The sequence below is a fragment of the Acartia tonsa genome, chromosome 3 (assembly GCF_053477335.1).
Source record: "Acartia tonsa isolate MP-2025a chromosome 3, ASM5347733v1, whole genome shotgun sequence".
Taxonomy (NCBI): Eukaryota; Metazoa; Arthropoda; class Copepoda; order Calanoida; family Acartiidae; genus Acartia; species Acartia tonsa.
In genome coordinates, this window is record NC_137262.1 from 34062667 (window position 1) to 34089708 (window position 27042).

General features: G+C 30.7%; 1 protein-coding gene across 2 annotated transcripts in view; it reads left to right on the forward strand.

Moving 5' to 3' along the window:
- Positions 1-300: 300 nt before the first annotated feature.
- LOC145313953 (lachesin-like) overlaps positions 301-27042 on the forward strand; it is a 48045-nt gene continuing 21303 nt past the window's right edge. The window contains exons 1-7 of one of the 2 annotated variants that reach the window (XM_080153620.1): positions 301-515; positions 4574-4620; positions 8357-8411; positions 8936-9013; positions 13255-13340; positions 18236-18288; positions 18694-18830. In XM_080153620.1, coding sequence (XP_080009746.1) covers positions 4598-4620; positions 8357-8411; positions 8936-9013; positions 13255-13340; positions 18236-18288; positions 18694-18830 — 432 coding nt within the window. In that variant the 5' untranslated portion in view covers positions 301-515; positions 4574-4597. The remainder of the gene's footprint in view (positions 516-4573; positions 4621-8356; positions 8412-8935; positions 9014-13254; positions 13341-18235; positions 18289-18693; positions 18831-27042) is intronic. The other variant, XM_080153621.1, reaches the window with a different exon arrangement.

Below are 27042 nucleotides of genomic sequence, written 5' to 3' on the forward strand. Positions count from 1 at the left end.
TAAAAGAAATCAACCCTAAAAAAATAACCCCCCCCAAAAAAAAAAAAAAAATATTTTTTTTTTTAAAACTAAAATAAAAAAAAGGTGGGGGGTAAAAAGGGTAAAATACGTACGACCATACACTAATTGTAGAAAAGATTTCTAAGGAAAAAATAAATAAAATGTTTTATTTTAAATCATTTATAAGAAAAATCCGCAAACAAAATGGTAGAAAATCTTTCAATGATTAAAACACCGCAACACACACACAATAACACACACAAGCACACACACACATAAAAGAGCAAAAGTTGCGTCTACTTTACATTTTAGCTTTAGTTGTCTACGAGACTTTGTCGGAGCAGGAGTACGTAAAATAACTCTATAACGCAGACTCAAAAAAGTGGAATAATCTATGATTCATACAAGTTTACAAAAATGTTATAAACAAACAATGTAAAGCAGTGTTTAAAGCGTAGAAAATGAGTTTTTAACTGAATGAAAACAGTGCTTAATTGATAAAGATTTAATGATCTAGGAAAATTAGTGAAAGCAATATTTATTAATTTTATTATGATGTGGAAGACGGGAAGTAAATGAGAATTAGCATTTTTTCCGCAAATTTTATGCCTTTTAAAAGCAAAGCTTTTCTTCTTTTAGAGTCGGTATGTCCGCATCTACATATATCCATTTTAAAGCTTTTTACAAAAAAAAATATATAATAAATTATTCTATTTACTTAAGTTTTTAATATTGATTCCTAAACGTTTAAGCACAGTGTTTGAGCGAAGCATTAATTGTAAGTCTGATTATATTAAGCATCTTAAGTATTTTTTAATAGAAATTATTTATGGATCTTGTCATCCTTGCTTTAAGAATGCGTAACATCTTAATAAGCAATTAGTTCCCTCAGATTAACACAATTGACGCGTATAAGAATGTCTCATAAGCGAATATGCACTACAATTTTGTTTTATTTTTTGACTGCCTAAATTTATAATCTAATTCAAAATTAAATAAAATTGCGTCAACCATTAGATTTTTAACTTCTCGGATAGGAAAACGATAAATTATAAGAATAATTCCGGTTTTTTTTAGCCCCGAGGGAACGAAGACCCGGGTTAACAAAACTGGTATTAATGTTATTATTTTTCATTAAAATATTCGTATAAAATTGTCTACAATACGAAACATTACATGATTTTTCAGTCTGACTGAGAACCGGTTCTAATACAGCGGATATTAGTCGGTTTCGAAACCATACTAGACAACAATTTAATCATTATATCACTTATATAGAGTAGTTGCGCTTTTATGAACCTTTTTGCACTTTGTTTTTTTTTGCACATTTAACACATTTTTTCCCTCCATAACTACAGACATTTTTTGTGTTAATGTAGAAAGCGTAAAACGTAAAATCTGAATTTTATAGGTAAAATTGGTTGTATTTAGACTATTTTATACTTTAGTTATATTTATAGCAAGAAAACTAGAAAGAGCAGTGCATTTAAGGCTTAAAAGGACACTCTACAGTTATTATTTTAGTAGATTTCCGCCAATTAAAACATTAAATTATTAATGATTATATTCTTCGTTAGTGAAACTTTGTATAGGTCCCTTGAAAGATCTTATCTATACTTTGCGAAGAAAGTTTACCTTCCCTCTCAAAAAATTCGACCCTTTTTTGAAGTTTAACTTTGTCAAATATAAAATGCTGTTTATTAATTTATCAGTAAGATATCTTTTTTTCACTTTTCATAATTTTATCCTGATTAATTCAGTTTTTTTCCAATGAATTATTAATTGTAAATGGTGAATAAGCAACGAAATATGTATATGTAAAATTATGTTTTTAGATCTTAAATCTTGATGAACATATATGCTTGAGTATTACAGTGTCCTCTTAAAAGGGTTATGGATGGTAAAACGGCAATAAAACTGGGAGCTGAGATTTTTTACATATTATTTGTAAGGATAATGACAAATGTTCTCAATATAGTTTTTTTAAAATAAGTAAGAATTCTTTAATATAATCAAAACATATTTCTTTATAACTTCATTTTTTTTAAATGGAAAAAAAAGATTCTGAGATTTTAAGAAAAAGTTTACATAAAAAAAGCCTAGTTTAACAAAAGACAAAACTGCTTTTTGTTAAACCATCGGCTACGCCCTCTTGAAGCATCTAGGGGCTCTTGTGGGTGGGGGTTTGAGGAAAGTTCAATTAAAGTTTAATAAAACTTTCGAAAAATGTGGAGGGTATTTTTTTATTGGGGCGATTTTCCTTGATAGGGTGGACAAACCCTCCCCCAAAATAGTTATAAACCTTTTCCTGACCTATAAAAGCTTTACTTTAAAAAAAAGAACCATATCGGTTTAGCGGTTAGCAAGATCCTTCTCTACAGACAAAAAAAGCCTACTACTAAATATAATAGGATATATGTATTGCAGGTAGGTCAACCCTTCCAAGAAGAATTCAGAAATCTTATGTAAATTGCAGGATATTTACAATTTACATGTCCATTAAACATATTTATCGCTTTTTCTCACCCTAGTTTAGGCAGAAATATTACCAACTTTGTACCAAATATATTTTAATTGAACAAGGACGAAGTTGTTCAAAATGCTAAGCTACAAAATACAAAACAACAAACTTATGGATATTTTAGAGGGGTTTGACGCCTACTCCACTCCCCTCAGCTTATAAGGAGAAACAACATTATCTAACCTGATTATGCCCTTAGTCTTTAGGGACATTGCACTAAGAAGGTTAAAAAGCCCCATACCTATTTTTCATGTTTTTTTATGAAGGTTATATTTTTACTTTTGCTGCCATATTACTTTACAGTGTTTTTTTTTACATGTTATAGATCTATATCGCATCTTGAAGATCAAATTTTGATATTTAGAAATATTTGACTAATTTCTTGTATTAGGTATTTTACTTCAAACCTTTATTTTAATTGCAATTCGAGAATTGTGTATTTTCCCTTCAAGCCCCCAGTGGACTAAGTATAACCACTCCTCCCACAAAATAGAACCTTATTTTAAGGGGAAATGTCAAATTACTTGTGATTACATTTATATGCTACGGTTGATGTCACTGTTGATGTTAGTTTAGGTTAAGCTTGGTACGGTCTAACCTCGGCTTGCAGGGATGGGGCTCTCTGCTGGTTCTGAGTATGAAAAATGGGGACCTTGCCTTTACCTTAAACATCTTTTCTTCTTTGGTTTTTGGAAGGGTTGAAAAAACACCTCTTAAATTTATCAATTTTTTTTTTAACAAAATTGGTTATTCTGGATCCATTTACAACAAAAGGAATCAAACTCAGGGGCCGTCATTCAGCAAAATTAATTACATTTGAAATTGCTGAAAATTGGATATTTTTGTGGCCTAATTTAGGCGTAAAACTTGTTTTGTGCTGTAGCCGTAGAGAAGTGGGTAAAAGGAAAAGAAGAAAGTTATTCTCTTATAATTGATTGTCAGATTCCTGGTCCCTTGTCTCTGATCAAACTAATATTGTAATATTTAAATTGGTATATTGAATTAAATCAAATTCTTAGATATTTTATGTAAAGTATATGAAATTAGCTATTGGGCAAATTCAATACATCTTTCTATCATTATTGTAGTATTGAAAATCAAATATATATTTAATTAAATCAAATACTTAATTTTTTGATGTTGTTTTATGTAAAAGTATATAAAATTGTATATTGAACAAATTTGATACATCTTTCGATCATTATTGTATAATTAAAAACAAAGATAAAAACATCCATAAAAGCGAAGCTCTGAAACAGTAGGACAAACGGACCATAACACTTGTATAGTGTCAGAACTGAATAATCAGAATATAAATGTTTAAGAGCCGAAGCAAAATTGTAAGTAAATTTGTTGAAAAACTGCTTGATGAAGGAAAATGTTTATGGACATTCTTAAATTTTTAGGACTTGATTATAGAGTTGCTTTCTTATAATATTGTACTTTGTTGTCACAGGAATCAGAATACCAAAAATCAGATCAATCGGATAATTAGATCACAGAAAAATTGTTGTTAAAAAGTAAAAAAAATCAACATGTTTTAAATGGACGTACAGACATTCTGGTAATGATTATAGAGTTGCTACGCTTTCTAAATCGTACCTTACTACTACAGGAATCACCATGCAAAGTTTGAAACCGATAGGACAATTCTAACATGCCTAAATTAACGAAAAAGGCTATCCGTTCCGGACGAACCGACCCTAATTGTAGAAAAAAATTAAATATATATTCAATTAAATTAAATACTTAAATATTTGATGTTATTTTATGTAAAAGTATAAAAAATAGATATTGTACAAATTCAGTACATTTTTCTTTATTAGATGTTCATAAAAAACTGGAAAATTTATGATATGTTATGGAAATACCTTTAATTGCACAACCTTTATCTGCTAATTTTGCTAAACATGTTCAATGAAATAGATAAAACCCTATTACATTGTATTCTACGAGATAATAGTATTGTCCTAATGTAGGCCAAGACATTGCCCACAATTTTAACGTTATTGTTATGACAAGAATGAATAAATATTGCTTTCTCTAATTACCAGATGAGTTCAAACTGGAGTTCCAATGTTAGCAAACCTTTTTAAACAAGGAAATTATATTCTTCACAAAATTTAATATAATAAGTAAAGAAAGTTAAAATGTCAATTCTTTAATTTTACCAATAGAAATAGTGTGATAATCCGACCGTGTTATTGGTTAGAAAGTGAACTAATTAGTTAAAAATTAAATATCAATAGTTGATTTTCCAATGGTAAAGCTTTTGGTTCGCTATAATTGTCCCAGAATTGCGTTGGTATCATACGATTAAATCATATGTGACTTAATATAAAATAATAATTCGTCTGCTACATATTTATTTAGTTAGACGGATTATTGTGTGATTGACAATCTTGTGTAATATATTCATCCTATTATATAAAGTAGTAAGGTAATAATGTTTGTCCGTTAGGAATTTGCTAACAACTGAACCAATTGAATTCTCGGTTTCAGGAGAGCTGTTTTGAGATGATTTTACTCTATTCTAATTTAAAACTTTTGTCTTAAGCTTTTTTTGCTATTTTACCGACCCCTATCCTCTTTCTCGAATTAAATGCTAGTGCGCAATAACAGAAATTCCTACCAGGTCTTGGTCCTTTAACGTCAAGGTACAGAATTGTTTTGCAAATAGATTTTATGATAAAACATCATAAACACTAATTTTTATTAAGTTTATGTAAAAAAGGTTAATCCTTATAGAACAAGTTGTATTTTATTCAAAATTTAGTTGCTTATAGTATTCCTAATTTGATTTATTAATAATGAATATTAAATATTCAATTTCAAAAATTAATTTCATCTAAATCTTTTAAGATCTACATATTTACTATTTTTTTAAATTTCATAGTTTGTTTCACAAAGTATGGGTTATAAAGCTTAGCTTCCCTCTTAGGTTTAGTTCTTCAATTGAATTTTGATTTTTGATTGATTTTAAAAAAAATTTCGTTCTTAAGTGTTCTTCTACATTCTAAATCTCCAAATCATACAAAATAAGTATTAACTTTCAAGTGAGTTAAAAATAACATCTTATTTAATACTAGCGGCTTTGCCCCTAGCCTCTTTTAATTTTTTCAGTTTTTTGTGGGGGTTCCCCCAAGAAAATAGTTATAAACCTTCCCGGGACTTATGAGAACCTACCCTGTAAAGGAGAGCCCTATCGGTTCAGCGGTTTGCGAGATCCTTCGATACGGACAAAAAAACAAACAAACAGACATCATTCTACTTTGTTAAAATTATAAAACAGAACTATTGTTTGTATGTACTGTATTTTTACTATTAAAAGGCCCGGCCGAACAAAACTGGTATTAATATTATGATTTTTATTTGAATATTCTTGGAAAATTGTCTGTAATACGATGCTATTCATGATTTTTTAGTATGGTTAGGAACCTGCTTAGAACCAGTTCTAATCCAGAAAATATTTATCGGTTTGAAGCCATACTGGAAAATTTGTTAATATTCTGATGAAATATAAAACCAAAACAGACAAAAAGTAATTTTGGTTTCAAACTTACTTTTTAAAACGTCACAAACAATTTAAAATTTCACAATATATTGAAATTATGCTTGATACTTGTATATACAATAAGTCAACATTGGATGGTTCTTTGAACTATTAATAACAGTAAATTTCAAGCCTTGGCAAGCCTGAAACTTTGCTGTAACAACACTCTGAAAATAGACTTTAGAAATACTAAGTTGCCTCATTGTGTAAATAAAAGAAAACCCAATTTTAGGAAGAAATTTGGGTAAATGAATTGATAAACAGACAGGAATATTGATAGGATATGACTCATTATATGCAGGGAGGGAGGGGACACTAGACTCTTAATTACACTAGTCCTTATTCATTGGCCTAGCAATGTTGGGGACTTTTATTGGTTCTTTTAGTTGTGTGTCCAATTGTAATCGACAGAAGTGGTAAATATTTGTTTCTTAATGGGGGATGTAAATCAATTTATCGGCCATTGTCTTATCCCATTATATCCCTGCATTTTACTTGATTTCCAAAGAAAACAAATGTTTACAGTCGTTTATAATGACTAAATCTCTTCTGTAATATTCCAGCATGGCTCCGAAACCGATTAATATCCGCTGGATTAGAACCGGTTCTCAGCTATACTGAAAATCGTTTATAGCATCGTGTTACAGACAATTTTCCACGAAAATTTCTCATTAAAAATTAATACCAGTTTTGTTGGCCTGGTCTGACGGCCCATCGGAGCAAGCAACATAGACGTCCAAGGGGGGGAGGGGTAATGGGGCGTTTACCCCCCCCCCCCCATTTAAAATTTACCCCTACCCTGGGGTAAAAATTTTGGGGGGGGGTAAAAAAATTTGCGCCATTTCACCCCCCCCCCCAAAAGCGAATTACCCCCCCCCCCCCTTCAAAAAATTTTATCCGCCCCTAAAAAAGCTGGTTTTAATCAAATAATTTTTCTTCTTAATATCCGCGGAAAGCTGTCTAAAATACGATGCGATAAATAACTATTAAGCAACTTTACATGAATTTTTTATCGATGACGTCATATTTAAGATCATTGTTGATTCTCTCTACAATTGGGAAGTTGAAAATAAGTCTCTTGTCTTGATTATTAGCCTGTAATTTAATATATTTAAGATACACGTCAGTTTAAAAAAAACACTTAAATACTTCTTCTTAAAGTTGTATAACTATTTAGATTTTAAAATCTCGTTGGTTTTGTGTTTTGTATATTTTAATAAATAATACTTTTCTAAAATATTTTTAAACTTGAGATAGACCCCTAATTTACTCAATTAGTACGGTAAAAAATTTGGACATAAATATTAATAACTAATTTAACGGACCCTAGTAAAATCCTCCAACAAATAAAAATTCTATTTCATTATGAACAAAATAAATGGGCCCTTCTTGGGGCGGATTCACAACTCTATTTGAAAGACAAGTATAGTTATTCATCACACAGTTTTTCGCGGATGCTAAAATATAAAAAAATATAAGATCAATACCAGTTTGGTAAGCATTGATGGGCCGAAGGCCTGGGCTAACAAAACTAGTAATAATATTATGATTTTTTATGGACTATTAGTAGAAAATTGTCTTCAATACGATGCTATTCATGATTTATCAGTATGACCCAGAACCGGTTCAAATACAGCGGACATTAATCGGTTTCGAAGCCGTACTGGAAATATTTTTAATCATCCCAGTTGTATATATGTAGATGAAAAAAATAATGTTAATTAAGAAACTACATTAACTAGGTAAATAAGATAATTATATGACGGAGGGGAGAGTTATCTTATGCAATTGTACAAATTACATATAGAAATGTGTTTTTTTTCCTTTAGATTTTAATAGGCAATATGTGTTTTATAAGCATTATTTTATAGCTTAATTTTATGGGACAGCGGAAGTATCATGCATGACATCATAAATATACGTCTATTATCCATCTCTTTTTTAGAGGTTTACTTTTCCACTTCTCCTCTCATCCTTTTTAGGCGTATATTTATGACGTCACACATGACACTTTCCGCTGTCCCAATTTTCTGTAAGTATGTCTGTTGTCTGTAAAGAATATCAAGTTTTAAAATTGTAAAACTTATGTTTAAAATTTTTCCTTTTGTAGCTGTTAAATCAATGGGTGAAAATTCGGGTTGTAGACCAATTTTACGACATTGGGCCCTTCTCCTGATCACTTATTAACATAATTATGTACCTTGACATTAAAGGTCTAAATCTAGCAAAATATAGAGAAAAAAATCTGATTGAATTAAATTATTAAAGAATATGATTTCAACAGGAGGTGTAGGTCCTCCTTTGCTGCCTTGCCTCTGTTTTCTTATAATATTCATTCAGGAATTGTGGATTTTTAGATATTTCTAATTGCCTGAAATCAGAAATTTTATTGATAAATCTTGGGGCAAACAAGGATTACACCATGCATGTGAAGCTCTTTATGGTGCCTATAAAATATGACGTCATACAATACAAATATCCAATAATAGGCCAATACACAGACTAAATACCAATGGCAGGCCAGTATACATTTTAATTGGCCAATGGTAGGCCATTATGGTGTCATTTTAAAAGGTTTAAAGAGCAGCAACGCTACTCAGAGAGAGAGATGGGACAATGGGCTGTTCATTACACTAGTCCCCAAAGTTTTGTATCAACGTTTTCTTATTCGTTTCCTTAACAACGTTGGGGACTTTAGTGAACTTTGATTGGTTGATTCATAAACTAAAGTGTTCAAATTTTAATCTACAGAATGGATAATTTTGTGTATCATTATTAGGGAGGTCCATCAATTTATTGGCCATTGTCTTATCCCTTTAGATCCCTGATCACTACCAGAAATATTAAAAATCCACGTAAAACAGATAAATGGTGTAACATGTTCAAGACTTGGTTATCCGCAGTTTGTCAAAATTTCACAATCTTTTCTTAAAGCACAGGTGAGTTATCTATAGTTATAGTATACAAGTCACTATGGCGCACGCAGGGTGGGGGAGTCGACCCTACATCACTTTTAATTCTAGAAAAATTTGGGGGGGGGATTTTTTCTAGGGGGTATATTTCTCGGGATGGTGGTGATACCCTACCCCAAAATAGTTATAAACCTTCCCAGGACCTACAGGAGAAGCTGCACTGTAAAAGAGAATCATATCGTTTCAGCGATTAGTGAGATCCTTCGGTACAAACAGACAGATAGACATCATACACCTTTTATATTTTTTTATTTTGTATCTTGTTTAAAAAAGAACTTTATTTTAAGGAAAAAATTTAAAGCTTTTTAAGACTTTGTGAAATATTATCAAAACTATTCAGTATGCTTAATGCTTTGAAGAAGTCTCTTTTGTGATTCTTATATTTATATTCTAATGCGTAGCAATGGATTTAGAACATACGTGGATATTATGGCAGGAAAAATTTAGGTTTATAACATGGATTTAATTATTGGTTAGTTCGTTCATTCAGTAGGAGGGAAGGGGATGGGGTGGGTCGTTATTTTAGCCATCTGAGTACATGATAATCTGGTGTAAGATCCAAGTAATAATAAATCCATTTGCGTAGCATATATACAACTAAAATATTTTATTGTATTTATTTTAAAAGGCTCCATATGAGAAGTTAAAAGAATGAACAAAGAAGAAATTTTTTTTCAATCTTTAATATTTTTAAATGTCTTTAGATCAAATGGTTTAAGACAGAAAAACCTAAGAAAAAAAAATTCCTTTACATTTATTTACCGTGAGTGGGAAAATAGTTATTTATAGACAGCTTTCAAAGTGAAAAAATATAAGATTAAAAGCAGTTTTGATAGTCCTGAGATGCCGAAGTTCCGGGCTAACAAAATTAGTATTAATATTATGATTTAAATTTTGATATTCGCAGAAAAATGGATTTAGAATGATACGATACATTTTTTTGTATGGCTTAGAACCTGTTGTAACTTTGTAATGATAGACTGGGTAAATTTTGTTTTCTTCAATTGACCCTTCCATAATAAATATCTGTTGACTATGGAACTTTTCATCCTTGTTTTATTTAAATAATTTTCTTGCTGACAGTAAATTTACATTTATGTTGTTGGATGAAAAGGCAAATATGCAAATTTTTACACAGTGGGATCTTTTGAAAAAAATCGGGACATCCAAAAAATTTAAAATCGACTTTTATCTATCCTAGGAATTAATAATGGCTGTAAGTAGACAGCTAGAAAAGAAATTTTTAAAAAATATTCATTTTTGGCGGATTTATGCCATTTTTAAAAAAGGTAGTGAAAAATTTCTTTTCAGTTTTGATGATTTTCCAGATTTTTTTACACAATTTTTTCAAAGCAACAAAAAATACATTTATGTTCAGCTTATGCAAATAATTTTTGATTGAGGTACTTTTCAGATACCTGTACCAATGTCTAATTAAAGAAAAATTTTTAAAAAATATTTTTTTGGTGGTGTAAATTGACATTTTGTGAGAAAATTTCACCAAAAATATTAAGATTTTTAACCCCAAAAAATCAGTTTTCTCCATTTTACACAAAAACGGACAGGAGGCCCCGGGTTTTGCAATAATAATATCAATATACAACATGTATTGTGTATTAAACAGTTTTCACAACCTGGGGCCTCTTGTCCGTTTTTGAGTAATTAAGCATTTTACATTGCATGGTTTGAACAATTTCGTTCTTGTTAATTTCAAATTTTCCCCCATTAGAGGGGGAAGGAGTCATTTTAAAGCCCAAAGTCATCTCTGCAATGTTTTCTAACTTTTTGAGGCGGAACTTTCTTGACTTATGCATCATTTGCCTCTGGCGAACCGTTTCGCCGTTATTTGCCGCCGTTGGCGTGATTTTTAACGATTTTTGCCGTTCTCGCGGTTTTAATGGACATTTAAGGGATAAAGGAGTCGTTAAATAAAGATGACTTATAAATACTTTTATTTTAGCAATTAAATTTGCTAAATTTCATGTGTTCTAAAAAAATTTGTAGTTCTAAATGGTTTTGGTCCAGCGGAAATTCAAATTTGGAGATTAGTTATAATATTGCAAAAACATTATATACGCATCAAAGAGAGAGAGAGAAATATACGTTTGAGAGAGAATATAATATTAGTAATTATGTTTATATTCTTATATAAACTTTAAATGAAGATAGCTAGACTTAGAATAAAGGTATTAACACAAAATCAAAAGTGTTTTGAAAATTATGTTATTGTTGTTTATATCTGTAAAAAAAAACATTTAAAAACATGCCTTATAAGTGTCCTATTTTACTTATACTGGACCTACCTAAAAATGCCGGGACTCGAACTGGGTGCACCTGACGCTATATTCATGTTCACAAACATTGTTTCATGTTTGCATTGAAGAAATATTTACATAGACGTTGATTTTGTTAAAATATTCCTATCCTAACTAAAGTTATGAAGGTTTATAGATTTTTAAAAAATAGGGTAGCTTCGCTCCTCCAAAACCGCCAGATGTACTTACAAAATGCACATTAGAAGTTAACAGGGGCAAAATTTAAGTTATTTCCTGGCTAAAGCAAAAAAAATTACATCATTTCTTCAAATACAAGATTATTTATTGAAGTTTACTTTTGTCTACTCTTAATGTCCCGTTTTTTGGCAAAAGATCCCACTGTGTTTTACATCATTTATAACTTGACTTTTTAAAGAGCAAAGACACTCTAAATCCAAGACTTTCTGTCTGTATGTCTGTCTGTCTGTTTTCTTACATTTTCTAATACATGTATTGTCAATCTTTTTGTCCCTTTCTTTTTTGTCTTTCGAAGCTCTTTCGAGAGCCTATTAAAAATGACCAATGATAGGCCGTTACACAGACTAAATTACCAATGGCAAGCCAGAGAACATTGTAATTGACCAATGGTAGGCCAGTATGACGTCATTTTAATAGGCACTATAAAAAGCTTCCTGTATGTCCGAGTAGAAGGAGTGACGTCATATGCTCTCTCTCTTTTCATTTCTTTTTAAGTTCTCTTTCTTCCTTTTAAGTCTTCTTTCTTTACATATCTAAGTCTTTGTATCCTCTTGTATTTATCTTGTAGCTTCAAACAGCTTTGTGGAGTGCTGTATATGTCAGAAAAATATAATCCACACTTGGACATTTATAAAGCTTCCCTAAAAATTACAACACATTTCCACTAGCAATTTGCGAGATCTAAAGCCCACCCTTACTACTTTTTATAATACTAGCGGCTACGCCTCTAGAGGCCTCTAGTGGCACTTAAAATGTTTTTGACAAAAGTCGCTACATAAAACAACCGATTTTTTCGTGATTTCTCTTGGAAGGGTGGTGGTACATTCCCCCAAAATAGTTATAAACCTTTCCGGGAACTGTGAGAAGCTACTCTGTTAAGGAGAATCTGATCGGTTCAGCAGTTAGCGAGATCCTTCGGTACAAACATACAAACACACACACAAACAAACAGATAGACATCCTGTTACTTTATTATAAGGATGATAAAACATAGAATAGATTTATATAAATTATATTGAATTGTCTTGAACAAGGCAGTACTTTTTAAATTCTAATACTAAAGCTCTTTGGCACGACGACAAACAACATTTTGGGCTTAACATTCCAAGTGGGTTATGGCACTCGAAGTAGGATTTTAGGATTTTTTCTCTAGTTAATTTAACGTTTAGTTCAAGAGAAGCTTCGCCTCTTAAATAAGGGGCTTGGTACTCAAAATAATAAGTACAAGAAAAATTCAAAATCTTTTTCACATAAATTAGTACAACTATTTTTTCAATCTTTGGAACAATAACACGAGCTTCGAATTTCTTTCCAATTTTTTTATATCCTGCCACTTAAAAGATGCTTACTTAACATAACCTAACCTAAAGTTGCATAAAAAAAGTTTCATGACAATTTTATGAACTGTTAAGAACGACGTATTGAATGATTCTACAAGAAATTGTTTACATTAAAGCATGACTCATTCAGTACACATTCTTAACATTTTTTAAATATCTAACATTTTCTTCCGTTTTAAAATCAAACAATTTTTGAAAAGTGTAAGAAATAAAGCTATATTCTTCAGCTGTGGCTGCCGAGCCCTTAAAAGAAAATATTTTCGAAGGTTAAACCTCCTAAACCGTTTTGACTTATTTCTTTTAACTTTTGAAATAGACAGAAAATGAACCTATTACTATTGAACATTACTTTTAGGTTGGAGACGATGTACAACTAAAGTGTGAGCTTAACCCAACAATTTTAGATGAATATCAAGACATCAAATTAGAATGGCTATACAGGTACAGGTTTAACAGACATAGGAAGATTCTTTCATAAAGAATTAAGATGTTTGGTTAGTCCAATAAGCATAGATGAAGACAAGTCATAATATTAGAATAGCTATACAGGTAAAGGTTTTACAGCCATAGGACGATTCTTCCGTATAGAAATAGGGTGTTAGATTAGTCCAAATATACTAGAATTGGTAAATAGCCTGAAACCAGCCTTTATATGGGTTTTTATATTGTTTTAATTTATAAAACCAAATATTTTTAATACCATGAATTTTATTTCTTGAAATTCTAGTTTCTTGTTACCCTAAAAAATAAAAATAAAAGTTAACCTTATGAGTGAACTTTAGCGTTCTTCATGAAGATCTTCATTTCTACTTAAGTTTATGCTATTTTAAGAATTTTCACGTTTCTATTTTTAACACTGAAAAAAAATGAAGACTTCTTAGAAAAATATCTAGATGAATTTGGTTTGGTTTTGTGATTTAAATAAAAATAATACTCCTTTAACGAACGTTATTTAGCCGACAATACCTTAATGTTGAAAAGCTTTACATTTAATTGGTAATGGACGTGGCCAGTGTAATAAAATATTAAATGGTCTAAATGAGAATTTTGGACAAAAAAGGTAGTTGGATTATAAAGCATTTAAATCTTCATTATAAATTTAAATAAGCAATAACGTTTGTCTTATTATGGTCCACTATTGAGCATTATGACTTACTTCAAACATAACTATTAGAAACCTAAATCTACTAAAGAACGATATACTGTAGATAGCAATATAACTTTTGTTGATATGATATCAACAACAAATGGTAGCAGAATAAAATGACATTGGCCCAAATTTCTTTTTAAAATTTCACATTTCTATTATTAAATCTAAACATTAATATTATTGTAAAGGATAATACACTTGCACTGGGAGAAGGGATAATGCATCGTTTGCAGTTTGGCTTCGGAACCGATTAATATCTACTGGTTAAGAACCGGTTCTCAGCCATACTAAAAAGTCATCTATAGAATCGTAGAACGGACAATTTTCCACGAATATATTGAAAAAAAAATCATAAAATTAATACTAGTTATGATTTGGCATTTGGCACTCAAAGTTGTTGAGTCAACGAATAAGAAAAAACCTTGATATAAAACTTTTGGGACTTGTGTACTAAACAGCCCCATATTCCACCCTCCCTGAACAAACCATCAAATACAAACAAACATTTCAATGCATAGATCAATTTTTATATTATTTCTTTTTTGAACTCAATTCTTTAATATAAATATCTTAAGTTTTCTGCTCATTGGGGAGGGGAAAAATAACCCCCCTCCCCCACCCCTTTCCAAGCCTTACACTTTTTATGCCACTTTAAAGTTTATTTTTAAAAATTTTGACCTTACAATCGAAACATTTCATAGACAAAATATAATAGCTTTATACTTCCACTAGCGGCTCTGACTTATTTTTTAGAATTTTTTTTCTAGATGTGATTTATCTTCGGATGATAACCTTCCACAAAATATTTATTGACCTTCCCTGGACCAAAAAGAAGCTTTAATAAATGAAAACAATTTCGGATTAGCGGTTAGCGAGATCCTTTGGTACACACAGATAAAAATGCTGTTGTTATTATGTAAAGATTTATATTTGTTTAAAACCCAAATAAACCTCAGATGTTTTTATATTTCTAGATATTATTATTTCTTCAAAGTTGAAAAATAAACCTTTTCCGTCTAATATATACTCACTGGTAAACCTTTCCTTAGATGCTGGTAGGTTTCATATCAAATGGTAAATCATTAGATAGAAACATATTCATATGAATCCATGAAAATATACATCAAATTAACATTATTAGATTAAGCACGGGGAATATTTTAAGTATCCAATCTTTTGTATGAATTCCTTGAAATAAATAAATTTTTCAGAACTGCATATTATACTGTGGATCACAAGGGATAAGTCAATAGACGATGAATTGATGTACATCCACAAAGGTGCTCTACAAAATTATCCCGTCTATAGATTAATATTATTGGTTTAAAAGGTTTAGACAATACTAGAATGGAACCAATCAATCACAATTCAATAAAAGTATCCAAGGTTTTAAAGCCAACAAATAAGATAATATGGTTTTAAAACTTTCTTTAAAACCCATTCTACCCTGATTTTACTATTATTACTTGGATATTACACCAGATTATCATGTTCTATAATATAGTGAAACTTGTAGCTGGCTAAAATAACGATCAACCCCCTCCATATCCACCCAATTAACATCATCCCTTCCTCTCCTACTGGATGAACGAACTGACCAATATGTCATGTCCATGTTAGCAACCTAAATTGACGACAATTTTCCCCTGTACTAATATCTATAATACAAAGTAGAACGATGTCTGTCTGTCCGTCTGACCGTCTGTCCCTTAAGATCTCGGTAACCACTGAACCGATCGGATTCTACTCTTCAGGGTATCTACCTATTGGTCCTGTGGTGGTTTTAAGCTATTTTCTCGGGGGGTGGGACACCAAAAAATCAAAAAATCCCCCCCCATTTTTTTTTTTTTTTTTTGAAGGAGATTTCCATGGTCCTTTACGATTTTCGCAATAATTTTTTTTATCACCTCTTGGGGCAAAGCCCCTAGAGGCTAGGGGCGAAGCCGCTAGTATATATATATGCTATATCTATTGCTATTGTGTCTATGCTTTAATGAAACACTATGCAATTGAAGGAATCTGCAGAAATGAATACACACCAAAATTGGAATAGACCTGGGTTAGGTTGCAATCAGGGAAGAAGTGAACATGGACTGTAAATCTAATCGGTACCCAAAGTCATAAAACATCATTTACTGGTTTTAAAACTTTGGTTACTTAAAAAATTTTGGCTTATTTATAAGTAATTCTTTTGATCTACAGGGATAATTTGGTTAAACCTCGTTAGAGATATATGTACACTTATTGTTTGTCCATTGGTCTGTCTCTTAAGATCCCTGTGTTGCAATTCAAGGAAATTTTATCCTTTCAACACAATACATTGTTGGGTTTAAAAGTTTTTAAAAACTTAAAATTTACAGTATATTTTAACCCTAGTTACTGCTTCAGTAATAGAATTGTTATTTATAAACTTTAGAAAGCATATAAAATCTTTGTTATACTTTATTTGGACCTTTGAATTATGCAACAATGGTATATTTTTAATGCAATAATAATTTTCTCAAAAAATATATCTATCTATCTATCTGTCTATCTATCCATCTGTCTATCTGTCTATCTGTCTATCTGACTATCTGTCTATCTGTATATATGTATATCTGTCTATCTATCTATCTATCTATCTATCTATCTATCTATCTATCTATCTATCTATCTATCTATCTATCTATCTATCTATCTATCTATCTATCTATCTATCTATCTATCTATCTATCTATCTATCTATCTATCTATCTATCTATCTATCTATCTATCTATCTATCTATCTATCTATCTATCTATCTATCTATCTATCTATCTATCTATCTATCTATCTATCTATCTATCTATCTATCTATCTATCTATCTATCTATCTATCTATCTATCTATCTATCTATCTATCTATCTATCTATCTATCTATCTATCTATCTATCTATCTATCTATCTATCTATCTATCTATCTATCTATCTATCTATCTATCTATCCATCTATCTATCTATCAATATATCTATTTCTATTTCTCTTTTTGGTCAAGTATTTTTATTGCTCGAAAATTGTCTTAAAGTCCTTATTATTTTTTTGTAACAAGTTGTGCCTGATTAAGGGCCAATGCATTCCCCATTTTATTACATTTGATAAGTATTGTTAATATCTTTAGTATCGCATTGTGTAAATAAGTACGTTCCTTTCAGTGAGTTGTTTTTGGTGGAAATATTTACAGTCTAACATGACACACCAGACAGATTTCTTAAGTAGCTTCGCTACTAAAATTATTGCAACCATAATTCGTCGTATTTCTTTATGTTCTGCATGAATGGAAATAAAAACCTTTGCAAAAAAATCCGCGAACATTTGCATAAAAAATAATTGCAAATTATAAGGTAAAAGTGCAAAAAAAAGAGTAATAATAGGGCAAAGGCTTCTTTAATTTGTAATGCTAAAATTACTTCATCTTTAATTTTACTATTGGATGTTCTTTCAAAATGTAATGCTAAACTAAAAAAGTAGTAAATGTATTTTGTCTGTAGCTTTTCTAGGACATCGATAACTACTAAACTGATTGATCTCTCCATTTTAGGGAAGCTTCACAAGTTCACATACGTCCTGTGAGGGTTCATAAGCTATTTTATTTTTTAGATTTGTTTGTCTTTTTATGGTTTTAGGTTTTGTTTGTACCTATTCTTCTCCTTCAAATACAGAGCCATTAGATGCTAAGGGTGCAGCCACCAGTTATCTCTAAAATACAAAATATGATTTGTCTATAAACTAGTAATTGTCTAATTTGCAAACTTTGGCCAGGTTGACAAAGTTCACGCTTTCCAACCAGTAATTTGGGTGGACGGAAAGTGGTCAACTGGTAAAAATATTAAATGTTATAATTATTTCCAAAAATAATATTCAATATATTTTCTAAGGTGAAAAGGTTGATATCATTAATCTTGTAGTAGCTATGATTTTAAGGGTAGTTAATAAATAGTCCCAAACAAATCAAATCAAATCAAAATATTTATTTTAGTCAACATATCAAAACACAATGATAGGACTTTCAAAAGAGTTTTATTCTAAAAGATGTAATCATCATTTAATCAAAAAATTAGGAAAGTGTACCTAATATTTGAAAAAAATAAGAAGAAAAAAGACATGTATAATTTTGCTGTGCAAAATTACCTTAGTATGTACTGTTTAACAATAAACTTTTTTTCAGTTCCTATGTGTCATTAGAAGAAATCTACTCTGTTTCTTGGAATATCCTGCAAGGAACAAATACAATTTAGTCATTGTTCAAACAAATTGAAAAATTTACAAAAATAGGATTTTGCACAACGGAGAAAAAAAAGTTCAGAGGCAAATTCTTTTTAATGATTGGTGAATCCCATAAAGTATATTCAGTAATAATACATGTCTTTAGCAGTTAGAAGGTTGAAATCATTTTTATAAAAGCAGAAATATAATCTATATTCTATGATTACTGTTTTATCCATATAAAAAAGGTAATGCATGATTCCATTTTCCTAGCACGTAGGATTTCTATTATGTCGATGTTAAAAAAGTAAACTACAATTCCTGTTTCATCTCTCTTGAAGTTGAAATCATACATTACCACTAAGTAAGTTTTAGAAAGTCTTAAGATATATTAGCATGCCTAATGACAAAATTGTATAAACTTACCAGAAGGAGAAAATGAAGGAGAGTACACAAGAAATGGTCTGGATGGTACAAGTGTACGGTTGACCAGAGATGCCTTTACTTTGTACCTTGACAGGGTGCAGCCCTCCCAAGAGGGTACTTATATTTGTAGGGTAAGATATATTATTTTCTGTAAATTATTTTGATTTCAATGTTAAAGCCATGGAGATATTCATTACTTAATCTAATAGGTACATGTTAATTATGTATATTGGTATACAATGAAGCTTTTTACAGGTATAAGGATTCAGGAAGTTATTTTTAAACTTTAGACAGAGTACCGCCACCACCCTCCCAAGATATATTGCCCTGGGAAAAAAGTTTTTTTTTTTAACTAAAATTGTAATTGGAGTTTACCAAATACCTCTTTCCTTACCCCTAGAGGCCTCTAGTATCGTATCTGCTAGTATTACATGAGTAGAAAATTTAAACCAAAGGCAAACTCAAAAGCCATTTTATGTAAGGTCCCTTCCCTTCATTCAATTTCTAGCAAACCCATACAACACCTTAACAACTCCTTTTTGTGCTATAACTTGTATAAAATAATGAGCGACATAAATACAATAATTAGTGTACTTGTACTATTAGTAAAACTGCCGAATGCAATTTCTAATCAAATTAATAAAATCTATTTTTTTTTAAATCAACAAAAAAAATAGTTATTTTTAGCATAGTATTGTAGAAAGCTTTCCGCAGATACCGAGGGGCCAAAGAACCGGTCTAACAAAACCAGTATTAATTATTTTATTTTTATTTTATTATTCGTAGAAAATCGCCTGTAATAAGACGATGTACTTGATTTTTCAATATGGCTGAGAACCTGTTTTAATCCATCGGATATTAATCGGTTTCATAGCCATATTGGACTATATACTCTATGTATTGTGAATTATTAAAATTGCAATGTAAGAGTAAAATTATATCTTAATCTCCATTCATTTTTCTTATAAACTTCTTATACAGCAATATCAAGAGATAAAACAAAGATGGCAACATCCATTAAGGCGAAGCTTTGAAACGATAGGACAAACGAAATTCTAAGTAAATACAGAAAACTGTACATACTTGCATTTTCTGGTGCTTTGCTTATAAAACTGTATCCTGTTGTAATAAAAATTAGTATTGCAAAAATCTGATAAATATATCATATGAAAATTGTTGATGAAAAGGTCAAAAAGCACATGTTTGAAATGGACGAAAGGACTTTCTGGTAACGATTATAGAGTTGCTAAATAACAAAAGCCTCAAATGATTATTATTTAGACAATATTTGTGTTTTCCTTCGATACTAACAGGCAGATAGACATCCTGTTACTTTTTATAAGGATTATATGTTAGAAACCAAAATATTAGCACACACAGGCCTATGGGTTCTTCCCCTTAAGTGCATAATGAGCAATACATTCCTCACATTTAGTGTTTAGAATGCGGGGCCTGTACCTGCGGTGCCTTAACCCTTCGGGGTTACACAGTACCCAATACAACGTAACCTAGCCTGACCTGAAGTAATAAAGAATCAAAAGAAGTAATAAACGAAAACTACATCTTTAAACCCACCCTTATATCCAATTTATTTAAAATAATGATGGGGGGGGTTGTGTGCTCGACTGGACACTTTAAGAGAAACCACCATCTAAATGAATTCGTTTATTTTACCTTCAGGTAACTTACAGAGCAACCTTACTCTTTATAAAAAAGAAGATGATTGATCATTGTGTTAACACGAAAAGTGCATTATTATAAATTTTCTGCTATTCTTGTACCTTCTTAAAATAATCCTTTTAAAAGTACAGATTTGTGTTAATGGGGGGCGGGGGGGGGGGGGTAAAACAACATCCACCGATTCCATTGAGGTCCCTTGCTAAACCTTAAGCACGCCGCTGGTTTAAGGAATGGGGCGATGTCCAGTAAAGAGAAAAATAAGCATGATTTGGTTGCCATAAAGAAATATTCTATTATATAAAGTAGTAAGTTCTTTTGTCTGAAGCTAAAGATCTCAATAACTACTGAACTGATTGATACTTCCTTTTTAGGGAAAATTAACGTATGTCCAGTGATGGTTTTATGCTATTTTTTAGATTTAACTTGAGACGTATCTGGGCTATTTTCCTGCCATTCTGTAATATCCCTTACAGCGCCACTAGATGCCAAGGGCGCATTCACTAGTAATGTTGAAAAAAAGAAAAAGAAAACAGACGGACAGGACTAATCGAGTATGTATACTTGTATTGTATATATTTGTAATATTCACAATCTTCAAAGCTTTGCCTAGGCAATATTAAAACGTATGAAATTTCCACATAGTGATATGGAAAATTATTAGGGGAATCCTCACCAGAAATGTCAGTAGCATATTCTAGGTAACAGCAGAGTAATTTCTTTTGGATGTACTGACGGATGGATGGACAAAGTAAGTTATAGAGTAGATGATCATTGGCCAAAAATCCTATTATGTATAGTAGTGTTTTTTTTTGTCTGTAGCAAAGGATTTCGCTAACCGCTGAACCAATATAGTTCTCCTTTACTATGTAGCTTTGAAAGAGTCTTGGGAAGGTTTATAACTATTTTGAGGGAGGACACCACCGCCCTCTCAAGAGAAATCAACCCTAAAAAAAATTATCCCCCCTCCCAATTTTTTTACTCTTAAATTGAGGGGTAGACTTTTACCCCCACCTTCAAGGGCCCCTAGATACCACTAGGGGCGTAGCTGCTAGTTGTAATCATAAAGTATTAAGAATTTTTAATACTAAATGAAAGTTTAAACTTTTACATTAATATAATGCTTAAAATAGATACTTTTTGTACATCATTAATTCATCAAATAGGAAAGTTATAAAAATTAGCTGATAATGTTTTCTAGATAAATATTCATTTTAGTCAATAATTCTAAAAATAATATTCTACAGTGTGTTTTTTTTTATGAGAACTTTTTTGAAAGCAATTTTACCCCACTTATTGTTATCAGAATTTAATGATTAATGGCTTATTTTCTTCGTTTTTTATAACCATTTATAGAACATTAAAAAAAAATTCAGTTTTTATTAAAAAAGTGCAGTAAAATCAAAAATTCAAAACCTTGGTGTCAACATCTAAAATTGGTTTTAGCGCATTTTTCTCATACTCAAATCTTCTACCCTTTGCAAGAATGGCTGCAAAACGCTTCAAAGTTGAGTTGAATTGATACAGATACTATTGGGGACATGTACTAGATCATATCAAAGTTTGAAGGCCATATCTCAACCAGGGTGGGAGTACTGGCCCCCCAAAGTCAACTACTGAAAATCCAATTTTTTTCTTGCAAAGGGTAGAAGATTTGAGCTTAAGAAAAATGCGCTAAAAACATTTTTAGATGTTGACACCTAAGTTTTGAATTTTTGATTTTACTGTACTTTTTAAAGACAAACTGATATATTTTTTTGATGTTCTATAAATGGTTATAAAAAACGAAAAAAATAAGCCATTAATCATTAAATTCTAATAACTGTAAGTGGGGTAAAATTGCTTTCAAAAAAGTTCTCATAAAAAAAACACACTGTATAAATGTATTTTTTGTATCCAATTATTTTATACAAATATAGAGGAAATTTACGTATGAATTTTGGACAATCGCAACAACTTTATAACAAAACCAACAGCTACGCCTCTAAGAGCCTTCAGGGGCAGTAAGTCGACACTCCACTTTCATTTTTAGTTTAAAAAGAAAGAGTTAAAAATTAAGGGGGAAGGTATTTCTTCCGGGGACGTTTTCTCTTGGGAGGGTAGAGGCACCCTTTACCAAAAAAGTTTGCTTTGCCGTTCTTAATTTTATATTTGAGCTTCGCTACTTATGGATATTGTCGTCCTTGTTTGAATGGAATTATTGACGGTTAAATAAAACTACTTTGAATAACAAAGTTTATTAGACACTTATAACAATCCTTTCAAATTTAATGTATTGATTTTTATGTTTTATGTCAACACTAGCGGCTTCGCCCCCTAGATGCCTCTTGAGGAACTTAAAATGTTTTTTTTTCAATCTACGTTAAGTTTATCTATTTGCCAAAAATATCCGCTAGGCGGTGCTTTATATTTTTTGATTTTATGCAAATTATCTTAGGGGGGTGGTGGTACCATCCCCTCTAAATTGCTATAAACCTTCCCAGGCCTATGAAAGCTATACTGTAAATGAGAACCATATCGGTTCAGCTATGCGAGATCCTTCGCTACAGACAGACAAACAAATAGACAGACAGACAGACAAATACCCTTTTACTTTCTTTTGTAGATTACTATATGACATTAAAAACTGACCGTGGCTGACTTTGAAATCATTTTTAATACAATAACAGCAAAAAAGTTTAACAATATATTTAGATGGTCTATCTGACCCCCATCTTCGTCAAATTTATTAGGAAATTCTAGCAGACAAACACCTTTATTTATGTTTGTTATATACGATTCTTTCTAATAATACCAAAGAAAATTTTTTGGATGATAAAATTTACCGAAAGCAAGCTTTATTCTTAGCTGACTTCTAATACATGCTTTGTCATATGCTTCATAATATACGAACGAAGAATTTTTTGTAATTTTTGACACGTTATAATCTAACCTAGTTAAGATTTATCCTAAATAATTCGACTATTTATCCTAAATAATGCGACTATTTATATCTGTTTCATTATGCGAATGAAATAAAAAATAACCACCATTTCTCATTAAAATTTGTACATTTTCTAACCAATAGTATGATCGGATTGTTACTCCGCTGTTTATCAATTTGCTGTTCTAGAGAGTGTGTCTCTAGATTATCTCCATTAAAAACACTAAATTGTTCATAGTATCATTAAAAGTTATTTTCGTGTTAATTTTCAACCACTAATAATTATTTACTGGAATAACATTATGGAAAGGTCTATAATTAACCTTGGCATTCCTTAATTCATTCAAGACATTTTGTCAGTAAATTACACTAATTTAGATTTAATAAAAATAGCCTAAAACCTAAGTTTATTATTTTGTTCATTTTATTCAATAATCAACACTTATGTTTTTATGAACAAATGATTTAATGATTTACACATATTGTCGAATGACGCTCCTAGAGTCAAAGGGCGAAGCCATTTGTCTATTATTTTTAAATAAGAAAGGTGTCTTTATTCAATTGGTCAACAATGTTTTTGTCTATTGGATTTAAAACGAGGGTTTTGGAAAGGGAGGAGGATCGCTTAACTAGAATTCGCCTCCTTTTTCCGCTGTTCCGAGAAAATAAAAAATGTATACATCCTTTATATTAAGTTGGTTTGTCATATACGACAGCTAAAAACATGTTTTTAAAAAGCCAATATTCAGTAAGTAAGTTTTTGTGGAAAATTTAATAGAATATTTATTAAATTTTCTACAAAATGAAACCAGGAATTTCAAGAAATAAGACGATGAATTTATGTAATACAAAATTACCCCCTTTGTAAAATTATTTGTTGGATATTTTGAACACTGGTAGTTTGAATATACCAATCAAGATGCGATAAAAGTATTTAAGCAGTTACTAATTTCCAGTGACTACTCCCTTTCTTAAAAAATACTGGGATTTTTTGTTCTTGTCGAGCAAGTGTTAAATAAGTTGTTATGGCCAGAAATCTAAATAAATGTTTATCTTTTTACGTGTCAAATTTTTTTTGAAAATCAATTAGTTTCGATAAAAATACTTCTTAAATATTGTATTTAATTGACTGTTTAAGTAGGACAGATTCTTAAGAGTATATTAGAACAATTATGTCCATTATTATCGCAGAAACGGCAATAAATAACAATAATCCTCATTTTATTATATAAAGTAGTAAGGATTTTTGTCTGTAGCTTAAAATTTCGAAAACAACAGAACAGATTGAGATCTTCATTTTATAGAAGCTTGGCGGTTTTAGGTTATTTTCCTACTTTTCTACCCTTTTGAATAGAGAGCTCCTAGATGCATAAAGTTTAAAGATCTTTGTATGTAACTCAATATATCAAAAATGGTTGGTCTGATTGGGTAATGCTTTCAGGGTAGCTTTATAAATGTATTAATATGGTTTCATGCTATTTTTACCCACTCTTTATGTCTACTATGGACGAAGTATTTAATAAAATATAGCTGTACAATTGCATCTGTAGTGTATTAGTGTCATAGGCGTGTGGTGACAAGAGGGTGTAAATACCCCCCCCCCCCCAAATCAATACATTACTAATATTTTATATTATAATAACAGTATTATCTCTTTATAATTGTATTTTATAAGTATTCTACAATTCTAATGAGATATAATGTTGGAAAATTTGTAGAGTTGCTACGCATTTAAAAAATGCTGAGCTCATTACTTGAAGTGCAAGTTTTTCCCTATTTCTAAGTATTTTTGTAAAATAAGGTCAAATCAATCTTTTGCCTTGTCCAACTAAATACAAATAAACAAACTAAAATCAATGGATTAAGTGTTTCTTTTTAAAAATACTAGTAATTACGCCCTTAGCCTCTAGGGGTTATGTATCAAAGTGACAAGGAGGGGCTAAAAATAATAAATAGTTTAAAATAATCTCGAGACTTAAACCTCAAAATTTAATGGCCTAAAACCATTACAAGAGCTAAAGAAGCCTACCTAAAAAAGAGAACTTAATTGGTTCATATGGTTATTAAGCTTCAAACAAAAAAATCTTACTTTTTACGTAATAGGATTCATATTCACAGTGCGTTTGAAGGTGCTTTGACTTTTGTGTCAGAACCTAAATTGGGACATAGTGCATTTCATTACCCTAGGTTAGGTAACTTTATTTCACTTTTCAATAAAATCTAAAATGCAGCCGTTTTTGAGAAAATTATATTTGAAAATTTCAAGTTCAATTTTCATCCACTAGGAGTTACAGCATAATCATGACAAGAAAAGCAAAGATTATCTATTTAAAATTTTGAACAAGTTTGCTTTTATTAAGTTCTTCATAAAACCACTCCTTAAGCGAGTTGATTCATGGCCATTTTTATCAGTTGCTTTGCTAAGGTCACAAAAATTCAGCCTTAAATACATCATATAGAGAGAGGTTTTATGACAAACTTTATAAAAGCAAAGTTGTTCAAAATTTTAAATAAATAATATTTGCTTTTCTTGTCATGATTATGCGGTAACTCCTAGTGGATGAAAATTTTACTTAAAATTTTCAAATCTAATTTTCTCCAAAACGGCTGCATTTTAGATTTTATTGAAAAGTGAAATGAAGTTACCTAACCTAGGGTAATGAAATGCACTATGTCCCAATTTAGGTTCTGACACAAAAGTCAAAGCACCTTTATACGCACTGTGTATTATAAAAAAGATAAAATATTCATATTCTAAAAAAACAGGCTAGAAACATGAAAAAAGGGAGGATAAAGTAAAGTTTAAGTAAAAAGTACATCATTTAGTTTATTGATGTTTTTAAAAGTTGTTATGATATATGATTTCTCCTTATAATTATTAATCCAGTATCTAAATATAAGTTAAATATCTCCAGGGACAGAGACTAATATTGTAAGATGTAGATTAAATATATGTCTGTCTTTCAGTCTATTTCTCTTTCTGCTTTTTGCAATTTGTATTTCTGTCTATCTGTCAGCTAGATACCTTAAATTACACTGGAGGGAAGGGAGAGGGTAGTGAACTCTACTCTTATGATTTTAGATTTAAAAACAAAAATTTTTTTGAGAGGAAAGCACTTTTCTTGGGGTGTTATCTTTTAGGAGAGATGATGTACCCTTCCCCCCAAAAGTTATAAACCTTTAATGGACATTTAAGAAACGTCACTGTAAAGGAGAACCATATCGGTTTGCCAGTTTCTTCGCTACACACAGAGATAGACAGACATCCTGTTTCTTATATAAAAGAGTTATAGGGGTTCCTGTCCAAAAATCTATTTGGAAATTGGCCAAGAAATTTATTGTAAATATTTTTGCGTCAGTCAGAAGGTACGGAGGAGGCGGCATAAATAAGTCTGGCAGTAGAATGGATATAGGATATACATGGATATATTAACAGGGGAAAATTTGTCGTCAAATTTGCTTGCTAATATGGACATCATGAATTGGTCAGTTCGTTGAACCAGTATAATGGGAGGGGATAGGGAAAAGGGGTTGGATGGGGGCTATCAATAATTTAGCCTGCTGTGAGCATCACTTTATCAGAGTCATAGAGAAAAAAATCCTTTTTCCTTATGATCAGAGTACAAGAAAATCTGGTGCAACGTCCAAGTAATAATATGTCGTTTGGGAGTAGTTGATCAGTTTCCAACATTATTTTTTCCTGTTTTAAAATTCTAAATCCTATTCTATTTCTATATAGCCCA